The sequence below is a fragment of the Hypoxylon trugodes genome (genome assembly GCF_022578975.1).
Source record: "Hypoxylon trugodes strain CBS 135444 unplaced genomic scaffold F4822scaffold_7, whole genome shotgun sequence".
NCBI lineage: Eukaryota > Fungi > Ascomycota > Sordariomycetes > Xylariales > Hypoxylaceae > Hypoxylon > Hypoxylon trugodes.
Genome location: NW_026250022.1, coordinates 775,219 through 791,707, shown reverse-complemented (window position 1 = coordinate 791,707; position 16,489 = coordinate 775,219). Strand labels below are relative to the sequence as shown.

The 16,489-nt window shown below is 48.5% G+C and overlaps 10 protein-coding genes across 10 annotated transcripts; 4 read left to right on the top strand and 6 right to left on the bottom strand.

The window, feature by feature from the left end:
* Positions 1-162: 162 nt before the first annotated feature.
* On the top strand, positions 163-1,820 carry F4822DRAFT_311438 (uncharacterized protein). The gene has a single exon (XM_051455335.1). The coding sequence runs from the start codon at positions 523-525 to the stop codon at positions 1,468-1,470; it is 948 nt and encodes a 315-aa protein (XP_051312068.1). The 5' UTR covers positions 163-522; the 3' UTR covers positions 1,471-1,820.
* Positions 1,764-2,828, bottom strand: F4822DRAFT_311427 (40S ribosomal protein S17). Its single transcript, XM_051455334.1, has 3 exons — positions 2,517-2,828; positions 2,208-2,408; positions 1,764-2,147 (listed from the first exon to the last, which is right to left on the bottom strand). The coding sequence occupies exons 1-3, from the start codon at positions 2,661-2,663 to the stop codon at positions 2,058-2,060; spliced, it is 438 nt and encodes a 145-aa protein (XP_051312067.1). The 5' UTR covers positions 2,664-2,828; the 3' UTR covers positions 1,764-2,057.
* A 63-nt stretch (positions 2,829-2,891) lies between these two features.
* F4822DRAFT_409556 (mitochondrial ribosomal protein MRP51) lies at positions 2,892-4,678 on the bottom strand. Its single transcript, XM_051458672.1, has one exon. It carries the CDS (start codon positions 4,567-4,569, stop codon positions 3,133-3,135), a length of 1,437 nt encoding a protein of 478 aa, XP_051312066.1. The 5' UTR covers positions 4,570-4,678; the 3' UTR covers positions 2,892-3,132.
* Positions 4,679-4,833: 155 nt separating this feature from the next.
* Positions 4,834-6,108, top strand: F4822DRAFT_409555 (DUF1681-domain-containing protein). Its single transcript, XM_051458671.1, has one exon. The coding sequence runs from the start codon at positions 5,114-5,116 to the stop codon at positions 5,915-5,917; it is 804 nt and encodes a 267-aa protein (XP_051312065.1). The 5' UTR covers positions 4,834-5,113; the 3' UTR covers positions 5,918-6,108.
* F4822DRAFT_444714 (uncharacterized protein) lies at positions 6,032-7,042 on the bottom strand (the record flags this gene model as incomplete). Its single annotated transcript, XM_051463284.1, has 1 exon — positions 6,032-7,042. The coding sequence occupies one exon, from the start codon at positions 7,040-7,042 to the stop codon at positions 6,146-6,148; it is 897 nt and encodes a 298-aa protein (XP_051312064.1). The 3' UTR covers positions 6,032-6,145.
* Positions 7,043-7,446: 404 nt separating this feature from the next.
* Positions 7,447-9,100, bottom strand: F4822DRAFT_311382 (uncharacterized protein). The gene is made up of 3 exons (XM_051455333.1): positions 8,510-9,100; positions 7,697-8,454; positions 7,447-7,641 (listed from the first exon to the last, which is right to left on the bottom strand). Exons 1-3 carry the CDS (start codon positions 8,817-8,819, stop codon positions 7,597-7,599), a joined length of 1,113 nt encoding a protein of 370 aa, XP_051312063.1. The 5' UTR covers positions 8,820-9,100; the 3' UTR covers positions 7,447-7,596.
* On the top strand, positions 8,995-10,481 carry F4822DRAFT_311336 (6-phosphogluconate dehydrogenase 2). The gene is made up of 4 exons (XM_051455332.1): positions 8,995-9,103; positions 9,214-9,323; positions 9,380-9,750; positions 9,842-10,481. Exons 2-4 carry the CDS (start codon positions 9,279-9,281, stop codon positions 10,350-10,352), a joined length of 927 nt encoding a protein of 308 aa, XP_051312062.1. The 5' UTR covers positions 8,995-9,103; positions 9,214-9,278; the 3' UTR covers positions 10,353-10,481.
* Positions 10,482-10,629: 148 nt separating this feature from the next.
* F4822DRAFT_409546 (ATPase, V0 complex, subunit E1/e2) lies at positions 10,630-11,504 on the top strand. The gene is made up of 3 exons (XM_051458670.1): positions 10,630-10,724; positions 10,808-10,891; positions 10,966-11,504. The coding sequence occupies exons 1-3, from the start codon at positions 10,714-10,716 to the stop codon at positions 11,096-11,098; spliced, it is 228 nt and encodes a 75-aa protein (XP_051312061.1). The 5' UTR covers positions 10,630-10,713; the 3' UTR covers positions 11,099-11,504.
* On the bottom strand, positions 11,505-12,883 carry F4822DRAFT_409544 (Arv1-like protein). Its single transcript, XM_051458669.1, has 4 exons — positions 12,837-12,883; positions 12,329-12,776; positions 12,089-12,251; positions 11,505-12,021 (listed from the first exon to the last, which is right to left on the bottom strand). Exons 2-4 carry the CDS (start codon positions 12,569-12,571, stop codon positions 11,558-11,560), a joined length of 870 nt encoding a protein of 289 aa, XP_051312060.1. The 5' UTR covers positions 12,572-12,776; positions 12,837-12,883; the 3' UTR covers positions 11,505-11,557.
* Positions 12,884-12,918: 35 nt separating this feature from the next.
* F4822DRAFT_409541 (carbohydrate-binding module family 50 protein) lies at positions 12,919-15,902 on the bottom strand. The gene has a single exon (XM_051458668.1). The coding sequence runs from the start codon at positions 15,383-15,385 to the stop codon at positions 13,487-13,489; it is 1,899 nt and encodes a 632-aa protein (XP_051312059.1). The 5' UTR covers positions 15,386-15,902; the 3' UTR covers positions 12,919-13,486.
* Between the last annotated feature and the right edge of the window lie 587 nt (positions 15,903-16,489).

Genomic DNA, 16,489 nt, shown 5'->3' with positions numbered 1-16,489 from the left:
CCCGTTCTCGCTTCAGGCATAACTTTATGAGTCTAAATACGTCTTTTATCACGTGAAGTGACTGCGGGGAATGTCATTACAAACGTGGGGCTATAAGTACATCTATCAGTACCCAGGTAGCTCTATATCACTACTGGTAACTCTATGAGTATCATAAGACATTGGAAAGAGACATTGAAAGACAATAGATAAAGGAGAGGATGTCACATTCTCTATAATCTAATTAGCACATAATACACGGGGTTCATCAACTAAAGCGGAGCAAACCGTTGTTCCGGATTCGTAAGTACCCAAGTATCGACCTATTAGCTTGTCAAATCTTATTTCTCCGGATTTCTCCCGAGATCCCGGGTCCCTCTACGTAATTGTCGTGCTGCGGGTCCAGCATTCCCATGAACTTTGATAATTCAACATTTCACACACTTAGAACCCTTTCCTCACAATCAACTCACACCACTTATAAGAAGACATTTTCCAAAGGAGAAAATCACATATAATAATTATCCTGTACATCACGTAAAAATGTCCTCAAAAACCCCCTCCTCCGAGGCAAAAAGGCCTAAAAAAAGCATCCTAAAAAAACCAACCACAAACTTCCCATCCACAGACGCCACGGCACCTCCCATCTCGCCTCTCCCCGTAAAAGAACACACCCCCAACAGCGACCCCAAACCCACAGCGCGCGAAGCCGCCATCCAGCAAGCGCGCATAATCCAACAACAATTCGAACTCGAGGACCGAATCCAAGATACCATCATCGAGCTAGCGCGCTTCCCCCTAACCCCCCCCTCAGGCAAAACCTACACAGCATCCACCCCGCACCCCAACGACACATCTTCCTTCCTACATCTAGTCTCCCTCCTCCAACCAGGTGACTACGAAGACCTAATCGAAGAACGCAACACCCTCAACAAATGCGGCTACGCCCTGTGCCCCAACCCACGCCTCAAACTAGGCAAAGGCGGCGAATTCAAACTCATCAATTTCGGACGCAAAGACTTCGGCATCGTACCACGGAAAGAACTCGAGCGATGGTGTGACCGCAGTTGCGCGCGACGCGCCATGTACGTCAAAGTCCAACTCGCAGAAGTCGCGGCGGCGGTGCGCGCGGGGTTACCAGCTGCGCCTGTGGAGTTGTATGAAGAACCTGGGAGTACTACGAATGGGAAGGGGGATAAGGAGATGGAGGAACAGCGCAAGGCGGCGCAAGATGCTAAAGACTTGGCGCTCGAGCGTGGGGATGCGAAAGATGGGAAACCGTCGGGTGGTGGACAGGTTACCGTGACTATCCGGGAGAAACCAGTGGCTCAGAACGTGCAGGAACCGTCTCTGGCGGAGGATGGCGAGGGGCACTTAGTGCTGGATGGTTATAAGCAGAGATTTGACCCGAAGACACAGACGACGAGACGGATGACGAGTGAGGAGATTTCTACGATGGCGGCGACTGCATTTGATGATTTATTCGGATGATTGTATAGAGCAGTCAAAATTACTACTAGCATACTAAGGCGCTATTATTAGAATAAGATACCCCTTGCGTAAACGCAAGATGGCTAGCATAGCCAAAGAACCAATTTAATAGATCCATAAATCATCGCAACGACCATTCATATACAGCTACATCCACATCATATTCTTAATGGTCGTAAGTTGTATCAAGCATAAATCATAACCATATACGTCGTGGGCAGTTATTTTGGCATCTTCCTATTATCATAACCGCTCTGCCCACACCTACCTTAATACCAAGTGTACAGTGACAACATGGACCTAATAATGTTAAATTCAAGTTCAAGCACAAATCACATATCAAGGGGAGAATAAAAATTGGCCATCAACCGTCATCTCCAGCAGCGAGTACCGAAGAATCAGGGACACCTTGTGTGGGAGAGATCTCGTCAATTGCGGATCTAGAATGTACCTACTATGGCCCATCCGTAGCAGAATAGACGCCGTAAAGCCATGTGAGACCGATGCCAGTTGCCCAAATCAACTACCGTAAAACCCTCATCCTTAATTCATGAAGTCGCCTTTTTGGATTATTAAATTCCTATCGCTTATCGCGGGGCGCGGTCGCCGAATCGGCGGGGTCGCTCAGCTGTCTGCTGCTGGGTGACGGGAACGACGTTGACGGGGACGTTGTCGAACTAGAAAGCCATGATTGTCAGTAATTAAATTAAGAATATGGGGGCAGTTGGAAAACATACGCCAAGGTGCTTCAATAGGTCCTTGGTCTCGACATCGATGTCAAGCTGGCCAGCCTCGGTGTTCTGGGTGAAGTCAAGGGCGGAGACCTCGGGGACGTATTGATCCTTTCGCTCACGCTCCTCTTCTTGCAGCTTGAAGGAGATACCACGGACAGGTCCTCGCTGAATACGCTTCATCAGGTGGGTGGTGTATCCGGCAATCTATATTTTTGAAAATTAGCCTCCCTCTCCCAATCTAATCAATTGTATCTCCAATAATTCGTGTCGCGATATTCGCCTGTGACTGAGAGGTATTCCGGAATTGCTAACCTTGTTGCGTAGTCGCTTAGAGGCGATAATAGCGATCTCATCGCAGACACGCTTGTTGGTCTCGAAGTCGAGAGTGAGCTTGGGGTAGTACCGCTCAATGATGACCTTGGCGGACTTCTTGACAGTCTTTGTACGAACGCGACCCATTTTAGCGGTGTTTACTGAGGGTTAGTAGGACGGTTGCGGTGGTTGAAGGAAGTCCGAAATTTTTGTCGATGTAGATTTAATTGAGAGAATGGGCTTGTCACGAAAAAAAGAGAATATTGATTGAGTGGGCAGAGAATCTGTGTGGGGAATTCGGTAAAAGTCTGGATCCTAGGGCAGGAGAAATCCACTTTTTAGTTGGTTCACACCAAAGTGGGACATTATTCACTGGTCCGTGCATCCATTAGCATACAAGTACCTATGTACCATCAACTTGGGCGATAGAACACGGGCATACAGCATAAAGAAAGATCAATGCATGTGCGAGTGCTAATTTCTTGGAGTTACTCTCGTGATATATAGAGAAAGGATACCTCCTATCTAATATGTACAGATATTCTACATAGCACCCACCAAAGACTCTACCTTATGGTACGTGAGCCCTCCTCAAGGATGTATCTCAGGAGATTATTCAATGTTCTCTGGTTCTCCTTGCATGCGCATGCCTACCAATTCCTAAACCATAACTACTCGCACTCCCCGAAACCCGGTGTCCCGGCCGGGAACTAAAGCTTCTAGGCGTATTCGTGTTCCTCGGCACCTCAGGGACTTCCATAGCCCTAAGCTCATCCTCGAGCACCGTAGCCTCACCTCCAAGTTCCTTCTGAATGACCTCAGCCACAGGGTTAGCCTCCCCGATATTGATGCAGACTCTACCGTAGGAATCGACCGTAGCGGCATAGGGATCAACGTAAATCTTAGATCCACCACTGTTGGCGAGGTCGATCTGGTGCAGGGTCTTCTTGAACTTGCCCTGCAATCTCTGCGCCTTCGCGTTGAATACTGAGTCTCCGCTTGGCGTACTGGCGATGAAACCCGCCACACCAATGCTAGGCCAGAAGTTACCCCCGCCCGAGGGCTTGACTACTCTACCCTTAACAGGTGCATGGTATTGCTGAGGCCCGTAAATCGGATGGTTCTCCTGGAAATTCCTCGTACGGAGATAAGAAATACCAGCGGAGGGATGCGTAATCGGGGGACCATTAGCACCATACGGACTGCCACGTTCAAGGACCCGTTCCTTCCCTGGGGTGAGCCTGCTGATGTAGTTATACTCGATACCCAAGTCGATCGGAGCAAGATCCAAGAAACGGCTGACGAGGTTGTACAAGGCCATACGGTCATCCCTTAGCTCCCTCAAGTAGTCCGTGAATTGGGTATCTGTGATGTCACTAGCGGTGACCTTAGACGGTTCTTCGTTTTCACCCGCTTCGATAGCTTTCTGCGCTTGGCTTGCCGTTATCTCGGCCGCAAGTGTCTTCCTCAAAAAGGCGCGGAATTCCGAGCGCTTTCCTCGCGCCGTCTTCTCAAGATATCTATTAAAATCGCCATCTGTCATACCAGCAAGCCATGGACCCGAGAATTTCCACCTCTTGTTGGCTAATTCTATCTTCTGCTCTTCATTCAGCGCAGTTACGTCGCCGGCTTCTTCGAAAACCGATTTTGGAGTTGTGCTTTGAGAGAAACTGTCACGAGAGTTCCCGGATGGCAGTGATATCGGTAGGTGCATTTCCTGGTACTTTCGCAGAGTGATCGCATGGTCCGATGCGGATTGGAAGTCTGTGACATGTTCGGCAGAGTCAACTTGTCTGACCCTTATAAGAGGATAGGTAGTTTTTGTCGTAGTCTTTGCTGGGAATGGTCGCTTGAAACCCCAATCACCGTTTACCCGCGACGATGAGGTTGTCGTAACCGTAAGATGTGTAGGATAAGCAATCGTCGCAGTCGGAGAGTAGAACCTAGTTGCTGCAGCGTGGTCGCCGGGAGGAACAGGTATTGGGGCAGGTATTGAGAACATCCGAGATGATCTCAAGAGTGCCGCCCCGGGCGAAACACTCCGGCCGGCCATGGTAGAGAGTTTCAAGCTCGCAACGGGGCTCAATGGGACGTTGATATCAACCTAAGTCAACCAGAACAGTAACCTCGGAGTTCGGCAGCTTCGCGTTGAGGATTTTTCGATAAAGCAAGAGACGCCGGTAAATCATCGGAATTCAATTCTCCAAGTGAGGAATTTCATTTCCTTATCGATTAGAGCTTGACTGCGGAGTCATATAGTACGTACCGTCCTAGGATACTTCAGGTAAAGCTAAGCGCTAGGACTTTGGTGGTGGGTGTTCCTTCCGGGTGCTGCAACTGCCCGCACCGCCTGCCTACAGGGGACCACCCACCACTAATAAGGGGCTGCAGCTGCACGCCGCGAGCGGGTTTTCAGGGGTCTTAAAGCTCCGCAAGGCCGTCTCCGCCTGCCTGCCTGCCTGCCTCCTCCTCCGGCTTCGACTTATACAAATAAGCAACTCAGAACATTTTAAACTTCAATAATAAACTCAACTCCCACATAAATACTTAGATCGCTACAAAACAGGAAGAGCAAAAGACAGAACCAGAAAAGAGAAATGGAAACAATCGACCCGGCCACAGGCCGCCCCCTGCCCGACGACGCCCTGCAGCGGGTCCTCTTCGTCGCGGGGCAAGTGCACGTCTACAACATCCCGCCCATGGTGCCGGGCAAGGGCCACGTGGCCGCGAGCTGGACATCCGACGCCTCGCGGCAGATCTTCACCGCGCGCCTGCGCGTCGTCGAGACCGCCTTCACCATCTCCGCCACCGGCCCAGAAGAGGAGAAGGAACTCGTGAAAGCGGACGTCGTGCTCGAGGACCCGAGCACCGGCGGTTTGTTCGCCGCCGCGCCGTATACGGGACCTGCTGTCGTTGAGTCAGTGTCTGATAGCTCCCGGTTCTTTGCGCTGCGTGTGCAGGACGAGGCGGGTCGGAAGGCGACGTTGGGGATTGGGTTTGAGGAGAGGAGTGAGGCGTTTGATTTTGGTGTTGCGCTACAAGAGGCTCAGAAGTCGGTGGGATGGGGTGGAAGCCAGAATGCGGGAAAGAAACAGGCGGCGGCAGAGAAACAAGATAACGCAGCTGAGAAGCGCGATCTTAGTTTGAAGGAGGGTGAGACGATCACGATTAACCTACCCGGGAGATTTGGGAGGAGAAAACCAGAGCCCCCTCCTCAGTCTAATGAGGGTCTTTCGTCGTTCTCATTACCTCCACCACCTTCTTTTTCTGCTTCACCAGGACCTGGTGGTGTGGGTATACTTCCACCACCACCACCAACTACAAATACCAACAGCAGAGCAAAACGATTGTCCGCTCAAAACCTGGGTTTCGATGATGGCAAATTTGGGGAGTTTGCATGAGTAGCTTTGATCATCTGGATGGTCTCTGAGTAACGACCTGCTGCTGGAATAGACTATGATGGAATGGTATATACGACATTGTCACTAATGGTGCTACTCTTGAGATAAATCAAATTCATACTATGAACAACCTGATGAAAAAAGGGGTACCTCCTTAACCTAACGCCGTCCTAACGCCTTAATATTTTCCCAGACCCATTACTAGATAAAGCTACAGTGAAGCTTAAATTATGTGTAATCATCACCCTCTTCCTTATTCCCTTCATCCCAGGTGAAATTTAACGTAGGCATACTATTTCTCTTCGTTGGTCTTGATTCTGTGATTATCTGGATCGAGTCCGAGTAGCTGTGAGACGAACCACCTGATTCTTCGTTAAGAGGTGTACCATGCATCTCATCCCCATAGTGGTCCCTATAAGCATCTTGGGGGTATACCGGGGCTTGATATCCCCAACTATGCTCGGGATATGTCCAGTCATTTGAAGAAAACTTATAGTATGGAGAATGATAATAGGGGTCATAAGGCATTGTGTTGGCTTGGTTGTAAAACGGCATCGGCTGTAATGGCGGAAGAAAGGGTTGTTCATTGTAGCCAGTGTTCGGTTGTTGTGATTGATGTTGTTGCTGTAGATTCTCCTCCGCCACTTCTCCCACGGGAGTCCTTCTAGCCTCCCTTTCCGCCTCAACACGATACCATCTCTCACGGCATTGTATCTCAACATGCAACTCGCTTAGCCGCGCCAGTATCCTCTTCTCTTCCTCGACGGTCTCTACGATACGATGTCGTAGCCAACCACGATTCTTCCCCGCGCGTTTCCGTTCATCAGCAGTCGTCTCCGATTGTTGCATCTGTTCCTCGATGACAGGGACCCGTCCGAAAAGATCTAGTGCCCGTCGGTCGTGTTGCTGTAGCATTTCAAGCAGGCCCATCCTTTCCCTATGAAGCTCTTCGAATGAACGTGGCTGTAGTCCTAGTTGTAACGCACTAACCGACTGCCAAATATCGCCGCGGACTCTAGTCGTTGTTTGCTTCTGTCGATTATTTTGGCGCTTGGGTCGTCTATATGAGCGACCCCCATACTCCTGATTCCGACGCGGCTGTTCGTGTTGGGAGTTATTTGGCATTGTAAGTTTAATACCTTCGGAGTATATGATATGAACCTCTGGACTGCGTGTGTGGAGGTCTACCTAGGTAGGCATTAAATATCGAGCTGGCTGATAGCCGTGATGTAGAGATGCTTATCAAGTATCATGGAACAAAGGTTACTTGTGCAGGCAGATAGTTAGACAGGTGTTGGAGCAAATCATTTTCCAGATTGTTCTAGTTTCACTATGTTGACAGCTATAGGTTGGGTGGTAACTAGAATACTCCAGCTGTAGGCAGAATAAAGAAGGCATATTGTGAAAGCTCGTCAAACCTTGGTAATAAACATTAACGCCAACGAAAAAAATATCCACGTAATAGATTGAAGGATTTTCAAGGCCTGGTAAATTTTGTTCTTGGCTGATATGATCCATAATACGCACGGAAGCCGCTAGGGCTGTTGTAATTGAAGGAAGAATGCTTTCATTCTGGCGCATGAAGTTAGGACTGTTAAAAGATGCCTCCAGACTCTACCCAGATAATATACACCCAGACTATAGTTACAATAGCAATTCGACATCATTGTCCGAAGTCTTTATATAGCAAAGCCATCATGCCTCGGAGGGTCGCAAAAACGCCACTAGGGAAGAAATCAAGTCAGCAAGGTGTAAGTAAATGCGAAACGAGATGCTCACCAAGCCAACAGCCTCAGCAGCCTTCCTCACCACCGAAATTTCATCCTTGGTAACAGGACGATTGATCTCCGCATACCTAACCTCCTCCTGTCCTTCCTGACCTGCCTTATCAGCCGTCTCCTTAGCCCTCCTCTTCGGCTTCCCAACATGGGCATCAGGTCGATACTGCTCCATGATATTCACAAAAATATCCCTTGAAACCTTTTCCGCGAGGAATTTCATAATCTGTTCGGCCTCGGCTTCCTTTCCAGGCATGACGAGGTGTCTAACCAGGACACCCTTCTTTGCTACCCCATCCCCAGTAAAGCATAAATCACCAACCTGGTCGTGCATGGCTTTGATACTCTTGGCGGCAACGGAGGCATAATCATCGGCTTTAAGCAGGCGCTGAGAGGCGGCCTTACTCCACACCTTAAAATCCGGGAGGTATATATCGACAAGGCCGTCCATAAGCTCCAGCGAAGAGAGTGAGTCAAACGCCGACGTATTATACACGATCGGCAGCTTCAGACCCAAATCCCGAGCGTGCAGGATCGAGAGAGCGACCTGTGGCACCACATGCTCGGGCGTGATCAGATTAATATTGTGAACATGGCCAACATCCTGTAACTTAATATACCATTGGGCCAGTTCCTCAGGTGTTAGATCGAATCCATTCCTTTGATGAGCGATATCATGGTTCTGGCAGAAGGTACACCGTAGATTACATCCGGAAAAGAATACAGAGCCACTTCCATTATGGCCCTGTATGCAGGGTTCTATTACGACGACTCAGTTAAATTCCCCAGTTCGCGAAGTTGGGCTCTTACTCACCCTCTCCGAAGTGCGGCGCAATTACATTGACTTTTACATCTTGTCCTATCAGGCACATGCCCGTCATCTCATAGCGATTCACACCGCAAAGTCGAGGGCATAAGTTGCAGTTCCGAAGGTGGGCATAAGCGAGGGATCGCTTTTTAGAAGCCTCGACTTCGGACAATAGCTGATAACGCGGGATGTAGTCATCGAGCAGGAACGGAGGCGCGAGGTGAAGCGATCTGACATTTTGGCGGGGCCTTCGGATGAGATTGAATGCGCGAGAGCCGGTCCGTACCCTACCACCCACTCTGCTACTTAATAACATCGTGAAGGGATGTTCGCATGATTGCGTAGTTCTTTGCGGCTGATTTATTACCCTGTAGTTGTGATTAGTGTAGATTTATGTAATTAAGATCAGATAAGACAAGAATGATCTTATGGAAGGAAGATTCGCTTCGCGCCGGCGAGTTGCGGGGAACTTTTGGTAGAATTATGGAGCTAAGTATGACGCGGAGTTGTATATAAAAGCCGGCTTGGCATCCGTCTATTGCCGATTTATATATCTCCGCTTCTCCAGCTTGTATTCGTTGTTCGATTTTAGAGACTCAGGTACGTATTTATGTCGAGATCTTCTTTAAGCTACAGTTAAATATTTCAAATATCTACTTCGCTCAACAAAGGTTACATTTAGTTGATTGGAATACTCACTGTTTTACCAGCTACAACTGCCGGAACCACCTAATTTAATAATTGCTAGTTAGCAGTAAGTAACAAACCAGCAGCAATGGCTCCTTCAATACTGTGGATCGGCTTGGGAAACATGGGTCGAGTAAGTCGACTATAACTAGACTTCAACGCTTCATTCGTACTGATTCTCGCGTCAAGGGTATGGTGAAGAACCTGGTGGAGAAGGGTAACTTAGACAAGCCCGTCATTATATATAACCGAACCAGGAAGCGTTCCGAGGAATTGGCAGCCACACTTCCCGAAGGAAAGACAGAGATTATCGATTCTATCGAGGAGGGTGTTAAGAAGGCTGACATCATCTTCTCCATTGTTTCTAATGATGCCGCAGTGGAAGGCATTTTCAACACCGTTGCCAAGGGAGATGTTACGGGCAAGCTATTTGTTGAATGCTCTACCATCTACCCCGAGACTACGGAGAAGGTTGCTAAGTTAGTGGTTGACAAAGGAGCTGAATTTGTCGCGAGTCCCGTGTTTGGCGCGCCAGCAATGGCCAATGCAGGCCAGCTCATGTAAGTCGGAGTTTTGCCTCGGACAACCCCATGTTCTACTCCCGTAGGATGTATCACAACCGAGTAGTCACTGCTAACCTCATAAATACAGTTTCTGTCCCGCAGGTCCTAAGTCGGCTATCGAAAAGCTGCGTCCTTACACTATAGGTGTGATGGGCAAGTCAATGATCCCTTTTGACGACCAGCCATACGCGAACTCGCTGAAACTGAAGTTGATTGGCAACAGTATGGTAGTGAACATGGTTTCAGTGTTGGGAGAAGCGTATACATTGGCGGAGAAATCTGGAATAGGCGCTGCCCCGCTAAAACAGTTCGTCGATGGCTTATGGGGTGGCGTTTACAGCGCGTACTCGGAGCGCATGATCAGTGGTACCTACTGGAAGATGGAAGAACCGCTCTTCTCAGCCAACAACGCCCGCAAGGACGCTGGCCACGCCATGGAACTAGCGAAGAGCTCTGGTACTGAGCTCAAATTAGTCAAGGTCGCAGATGATTATCTTAAGGAGGTTGCTGCACATGCGGGTGGTGATAAAGGTGATATTGCGGGTATATATGGTGCTGTGAGGAAGAATGCTGGTTTGAAGTATGAGAATGATGCTTAGATTGTTAAGGTAGCATTGTGTTGTCTCCTTTTCACATATTGAAAATATTCGAAGTACTTCATGAATAGAATAATAGCGTAACTCTCATTTTCATATCTGTGTCTTCTTATTGTTGGTGAAGTTGTTAAGTTTAAATTTCAGTTTGTCTCGTCTCACCTCAAGACGAAATAGTCCTAGAGGTACGTACACCCATGCACTGATGACTAAGCACACCTTAGCGTGTCGATGGAACCTCGAATTACGGCAGGGTCAACCAGGCAAGCTCCAATCCGATTCCGAGCTTCCAACTTGATTTCATACTTCACATTTTACAAGCTATCCAATTTATTAACTTGAAGGCTAGAACCGCTCTGCTTACAATATGGCAAAGGGGTATGTATATTCGTCTCTTCTACAATACTCGGGGCCATATTCTATCTGTAGCGACTATCCAAGCTGACCTGACCGCGCTATAGTTACAGCATCTTCGTCGGCCTCGCCATTGTGGCTGCCCTCTGCGTTGCCGCGTGGTTCTTCTCACCCAAGGGCGAAAACCAAACGTAAGTTAATCTAACATTCTATATACTCTTACCTATATACTAGTTATTGAGACGGAGCTAATGATAAATAATAGAACCTGGCGATCCTCTCTCATCCTCGCTTTCATCAGCTGTTACCTAATGTGGTTCATCACTTTCATGGCCCAGCTACATCCGTTAATCGAACCGAGACGGTCCAACATCCGCGAAGGCTTCCAAAACGAATAAATCCGATTCTGTACCTCTAGTCTGATTACGAGCGAACTTACATGGGCCATGATCTGATGGGATCAACTGTTAGGGGTTTCGTGTAAGGGTTAGGAATACAAGGACAAACAAGAGAAGTCAACATTCAACCGAATAATGACGGATTCAAGGGCGAAGGATTATTATATTGCAATCCCGAGAGGGAGGGGAAGAGCACAGAGTTGAGCGAACGTGGCTCTTTGTACAAACATCATTACCACAATCTACATTTTGGTCTCGGCGTTTTGGGAAGAATAGGGCGCATCAATCCATGCTTTGTAGCAAGTCGAGCAGGCTAGGCATCGCGAGCAGAGCCGCGGGAGAGTGTAATATTGGAATTATTAGGAGACACCGCTTTGTAGAGGTCCTAATAAACGCATTTTGAACATGTCATTTCTTTATATATAGCTTGATCTGACCTGAGGGCGATTATAACATGCATTATCCAACGGCCAGCCTTCCAGCCCACTCCCTCGCATACACCATCAACGCCCAAAGCGCCCTCCCATCCGCCGCAACACCACTTTCCGCTGCCGAATCCACGCCTTCCAACCCAACAACCCAAAGCACCATTCTCCCCACGATCCATCTGGCCACCGCCCCAGCTGCCGCCAAAGCCAGCGCTACACCATACCCGCAATCTAGTAATATCTCAAGCGCTTCGACGTTATTCGCAACAACGGCCCAGCCGAGGGATCGCGCGGCCGCGGGCACGTCATAGTCCCATATGACCATGAGGATTGGGAACAGCTTTGTAGATGAGGAGACGAGAAGCGCCGTGGAGACGGAGTTCGGCCGTGGGTACGTCGGGAGTAGGTTTAGTAGGGCGAGCGGGGAGAGAGGCGAGGAGGTTAGGAAGCGGATGCATACGTGGAAGGCGAGGGTTGAGAAGGTGCAGAGAATCACTATTTGTTTGATGGTGTTAGGCTCTTGGTTCAGTGAGGAGAGTAGAGGGGGAGGAAGAGAACATACGGAAGAATAGATATTGTAATACGATAGGTTGTTGTGCTAGACTTCCTAGATTACTTCCTCCGTGTGGCGAGTTCGGGTCTGGTGCAGCTTGCTTCTCGATTCGGGCCCAGGTTAAGTAGACGTCAAAGAGTAGTAGCAGTGTTCCGAGACGTATAATAGATGGCTATTCGTAGTCTCCATATCAACATTCATTCTTCCATTCCACTCACACACTAACGCAAAAGAAGAGAGGAAACATACGTCAAATTGGTCCCTCTCGCGCATCAATGTATTATGTAGCAAGTGCCGATAGACTTGTGGCTTAATAAGGACAAGGTCGATGAAGAGCACAACAAAGTCATGCTCAACATATTTATCGCAGAAGCGACCGCAGTTCTTGCACACTGTCAATCGTATATTATGGCCGCTCGACGGGTCGCCAGCTCCCGAATACTGCGTCCATAATGTCTTGACCGGGTGCCGGCACTCGATGCAGATCGGCATAATGGGTTTGCGTGTTCTTCTTGCGCTTCCCTCCCTTTACTCTCCAGTTCCAAGCTCTTATTTATTTTGAAGTTGAAGAATGGTTGTATTATCTGTTTCGTCACCTACGGCAGGCGTTGGCGTAGAGGGGCGTTCGCAACGCGTGGTACGGATCGATTTCCTCTGCGGATAGAAGTCGCGACAACATGACTACGTCGTATCGTACCTACATATTGATCAATTAGTTACATATGATTAAATGCCCAGATATGGAATACTACCTCACCTACTTCATGATGTTGCAGGGTTTCAATCAAAAAGGAAGCATGTAACGGCGAGCTTGAAGTGCACTAAATTACAGCATTATCGGCCCTGTATTATTTATCTTATCGTGCCTGAATAGCTTAGATAAGCTATAAACTCCCCTATTGCTTCTAAGATTCAACACCATTATAATCCCATCACCAAAACACAATTATAGATGGAAACTAAGACAAATTTTACAAATCAATTCCCAGTCCCTCTAAGCAGCCAAATAGCTGCTAAGTATACCTAAGCAGGGCAGTACATAATCTGTAGGATATTCCGATAATTCTACCTCCCTAAACTGTCTAATCCTCCAAACATAGTTGCCTCATGATAGTAGTACCTAAGCTATGTATATATCATGATGTATATATACACATGTATCCAACCGAAGCCAGTAGACAGAGACGAAGAAGATTGGAAGACGATAAAAAACGCCATGGGATTTCCATCCATAAACGCCTCCAGCAATGCTCAATCGCCCACACAACAATAACAACGCACTCACACACATACGGGATCTCGATCTCGAATAAGAAGACGTCGAGACGCTGAACAAACACGCATATATCGAATCGGACCGTCTATCGAAATGTGATCTTGATCTTGATCTTCTTATCCCCACCCCAATCAATCACTCTTCTTCCCCTTATCCCTCCCCGTCGGCGTCACCGTCCCAACCGACCTCCCTCTAACCACTCCCTCCCCTTCACTCCTCGCACTCGAGCCCGGCACACTTCTTTCAGGCGTCCTAGTCAACCGTCCATCCTCACTCCCAGTATCAGTCAATTCTATCAAATCCAAATCCTCCTGCTGTACCCTCCTCTGGGACCCCAATCTCGGCGTACTAGGCCGTCTCGCCCAAGCATTCCTCAACCAACTCTCCACCGAAGCCGCCGCCTGCTCAATCCCAATCCCACCATTCCTAGTCGGCGACGTAGCATTCCGTCCTTCCTCAAACGGACTCTCCACGATCCCCGGTGCTTCCTCCAGGCCTCCGCTCGTATTACCATGGTTCGTGAACCCAAAATGCGCGGTCTCGGATCCCATTACCGACATCGAGGGCATAGAGTCGATGTTGAAGCCTGGTAAGCGTTTATTGACCCAGGCATTGAACGAGTCCTTCGCGGGTCCGGGTGCCTTGACGCTTTTCCCCATCGATCCTACACCACCGGGCCGCCGCATCCATGCCGGAATGCCGTCGGATTCGCCTAGACTCGTGACTCTGCTTCTAGCTGATGATGAGGTGCCCAGACTGGCTGGTGTAGGGCGAGCTCCGAGCGAACTCTGCCGACGTGAGGATAGGCGCCCGGGGCTGTTGTCGATGACTTCGGAGGAATTGGTTATGGTTTTTGAGAGGTCGAGAGAGTGGCGCGGGGTCGAGAAGGCGGAAACTGTGTGTACACTCTTCTTTCGTCGTGGTGGGAAGTAACCCATGGATTTCCGTGAGACCCGGACGATTTCTACCGGTTCCTGGACCCAGTCTAGTTTTACCCAGCGAACGTGTGTCCAGGGCTGTTCCTCGTCTTCCTGTAAGGGATTGCCTGCTGATTTGCTACTAATAGACTCGAAGTAACTGTCGTGGAGTGCTTGTGGTTGTGGGGTAGATGCAGATGTGGGTGAGAATGGACTTGGGGAATTGGCGGGTTGTGGCGTAGTAGCTAGAAGATCAACCTTCCGCGAGTATTGCGATGGGGGATCGCATGGTCGCCCCTTGGTTTCGCACGCATCAACCGGTATCATAAGGTGTTTCCGTATCTGGATATTATCCCTGGACCACAACCCATTTGCCTTTCGAAATGCGTGCTCCTGGCATCTATAACGTAGAATAATACCGGCGTATGTGTCTGTAGGTTGCACATGGTGTAGGTAGACTAGGTGTTCTTCGACTACAGGATCGACTGTACTCCGCGGTGCCTCGTCTGAATTCCTCCTCTTATATTTTCCAGAAACATCTAGACCACCATTGACTCCGTCATAACTCTCTAATACACTAGCCGTTTTCCTAGCCTTCAATTGTGCCTCTCGCTCGGCGAGGGATCCTGCTGCTATATCTCCAGCGGCCGGTCGTGATCCGGTTGGGGGTGCTGGACCCCAGTTGCTAGAAGACTTATTACTTCCAAACCCCTTCCATATCGACTTCGGTCGCGATTTAGGTCCATTCCGACTATTAGGACGAGAAGGTTCACTACTATAACCACCTTCTAACAACGAAGATGTAAAATCCTGTATAGAAGCCCAAGTCGGTGTCCATGAACCCTCAAGAAGTCCACGCGAAAAGGCGGCATTGGAGGGGCTTGACCGTCCGCTCGAAAGGAGATTACTATTACCGAGACGCGCGGACGGCATCGGACTCGCCCCTCGACTACTTTGGTCGAGCGTTAAGCTCGGCGTCTTTGCCGCATCTCTATTAGCTGGAGCTTTTTTGCTCCGCGACCTCACAGCACTGGTATCATCGACGCCGGCGGGTGCTAAACCGGTTGTAGATCTAGGCGCGGAAGGGCGTGATGTTGAACCCGTATCGGCCATATTCTAAGGACGATACGAGCCTAAGGAGGCTATGGCTGATGTCGATTGGGGGATAACATTGATTTTATCGGGGTGAATATATCTCGTGAGAGGGTTTCGTTCTTATCTACGTCGTGGAATTGGCAATTTCTCGATTTCGGTCAAATCGGGATTCGGCCGGATGGTAACATTCGTGATGGGTATTATGTTTGAATTGTCGGGTACGCAAGTCACGGTTAAACGATAGTCTTCGTAGAAAATAATAAAGCTAAGTTCTTCAAAGTGAAAGTGAAAAAGAAAAGTATATGTCTAGCAATGGGATGGAAAGAGGGAATATCAAAATAAGAGTGATTTGAATATCTCGTTATCGGGCGTGGTTATGGGTGCTATGGATCTTTCAAGGCAAGTTTATGTTTGTTAGAGAAGTTTAACATTAAACAGGAGTTCGTCGAATTGTACACGTACCATTGGATCCCCTTTAGGGACTGAACAAGAAACAAGGGTATGCACGTCATGTACATGCCCAATGTACCTATACTTGTACCTGTAGTTGTACTGCACATGTACCCGTAATCCCGTCTCTTGAGCCCCATACCATTTTAAAGCACCGCCATAACTTAGTGCCTATTATAGGCCAAGACGGCTGGAACGGCGCTGTGGACCCCCTTGGAAACTCCCTAACGCCAATCACTACAGGGTTTGCATTTCTAGGCGACCTCTGGGCGTCTTAGTTACTAACCCAATATGCTACATTTCTTCTGTGAATCCCCGTAGCCACCACCAATGAATTCTCATACACGACAACTATTACGAAGTGTATATGTGTTTATTACGAGAGTAATTTATTTCTTCAGACAGACGTATTTTTCGTCCAAATACGGATGGTTCCGAAAGGCCAATAATCTTTATAAGCACATGTGCTGGCTGGTATATATATACCCATGGTACTTCGTACGTGTAATATTTTGTATATAGTTATTTTGCAACAGGTATAGCTCGAGATAGCTAACCATCTCCTTTTATATATCTCTAACAGGTTCATTATCCTTATACATGTTCTGTATAATTCGCCTTGAACATAGGCACCTAAACTCCTAGCATACGAGATGGTACATATCCATTCTC

What these genes read in the sequence shown, in the direction of transcription:
- F4822DRAFT_409546 (XM_051458670.1), top strand. An exon ending in CCCAAGGGCGAAAACCAAAC is followed by an intron (nt 10,892 to 10,965) that starts GTAAGTTAATCT and finishes GATAAATAATAG; the next exon opens with AACCTGGCGATCCTCTCTCA.
- F4822DRAFT_409544 (XM_051458669.1), bottom strand. Translation starts at nt 12,571, where the DNA reads ATGCCGATCTGCATCGAGTGCCGGCACCCGGTCAAGACATTATGGACG. An exon ending in GCGAGAGGGACCAATTTGAC is followed by an intron (nt 12,252 to 12,328) that starts GTATGTTTCCTC and finishes GACTACGAATAG; the next exon opens with CCATCTATTATACGTCTCGG. An exon ending in ATTACAATATCTATTCTTCC is followed by an intron (nt 12,022 to 12,088) that starts GTATGTTCTCTT and finishes TCAAACAAATAG; the next exon opens with TGATTCTCTGCACCTTCTCA.
- F4822DRAFT_311438 (XM_051455335.1), top strand. Translation starts at nt 523, where the DNA reads ATGTCCTCAAAAACCCCCTCCTCCGAGGCAAAAAGGCCTAAAAAAAGC.
- F4822DRAFT_311427 (XM_051455334.1), bottom strand. Translation starts at nt 2,663, where the DNA reads ATGGGTCGCGTTCGTACAAAGACTGTCAAGAAGTCCGCCAAGGTCATC. An exon ending in CTAAGCGACTACGCAACAAG is followed by an intron (nt 2,409 to 2,516) that starts GTTAGCAATTCC and finishes TCAAAAATATAG; the next exon opens with ATTGCCGGATACACCACCCA. An exon ending in ACCTATTGAAGCACCTTGGC is followed by an intron (nt 2,148 to 2,207) that starts GTATGTTTTCCA and finishes ATGGCTTTCTAG; the next exon opens with TTCGACAACGTCCCCGTCAA.
- F4822DRAFT_409555 (XM_051458671.1), top strand. Translation starts at nt 5,114, where the DNA reads ATGGAAACAATCGACCCGGCCACAGGCCGCCCCCTGCCCGACGACGCC.
- F4822DRAFT_409541 (XM_051458668.1), bottom strand. Translation starts at nt 15,385, where the DNA reads ATGGCCGATACGGGTTCAACATCACGCCCTTCCGCGCCTAGATCTACA.
- F4822DRAFT_311336 (XM_051455332.1), top strand. Translation starts at nt 9,279, where the DNA reads ATGGCTCCTTCAATACTGTGGATCGGCTTGGGAAACATGGGTCGA. An exon ending in GCTTGGGAAACATGGGTCGA is followed by an intron (nt 9,324 to 9,379) that starts GTAAGTCGACTA and finishes TCTCGCGTCAAG; the next exon opens with GGTATGGTGAAGAACCTGGT. An exon ending in GCCAATGCAGGCCAGCTCAT is followed by an intron (nt 9,751 to 9,841) that starts GTAAGTCGGAGT and finishes TCATAAATACAG; the next exon opens with TTTCTGTCCCGCAGGTCCTA.
- F4822DRAFT_311382 (XM_051455333.1), bottom strand. Translation starts at nt 8,819, where the DNA reads ATGTTATTAAGTAGCAGAGTGGGTGGTAGGGTACGGACCGGCTCTCGC. An exon ending in TGCGCCGCACTTCGGAGAGG is followed by an intron (nt 8,455 to 8,509) that starts GTGAGTAAGAGC and finishes TCGTCGTAATAG; the next exon opens with AACCCTGCATACAGGGCCAT. An exon ending in CTGCTGAGGCTGTTGGCTTG is followed by an intron (nt 7,642 to 7,696) that starts GTGAGCATCTCG and finishes TTTCTTCCCTAG; the next exon opens with TGGCGTTTTTGCGACCCTCC.
- F4822DRAFT_409556 (XM_051458672.1), bottom strand. Translation starts at nt 4,569, where the DNA reads ATGGCCGGCCGGAGTGTTTCGCCCGGGGCGGCACTCTTGAGATCATCT.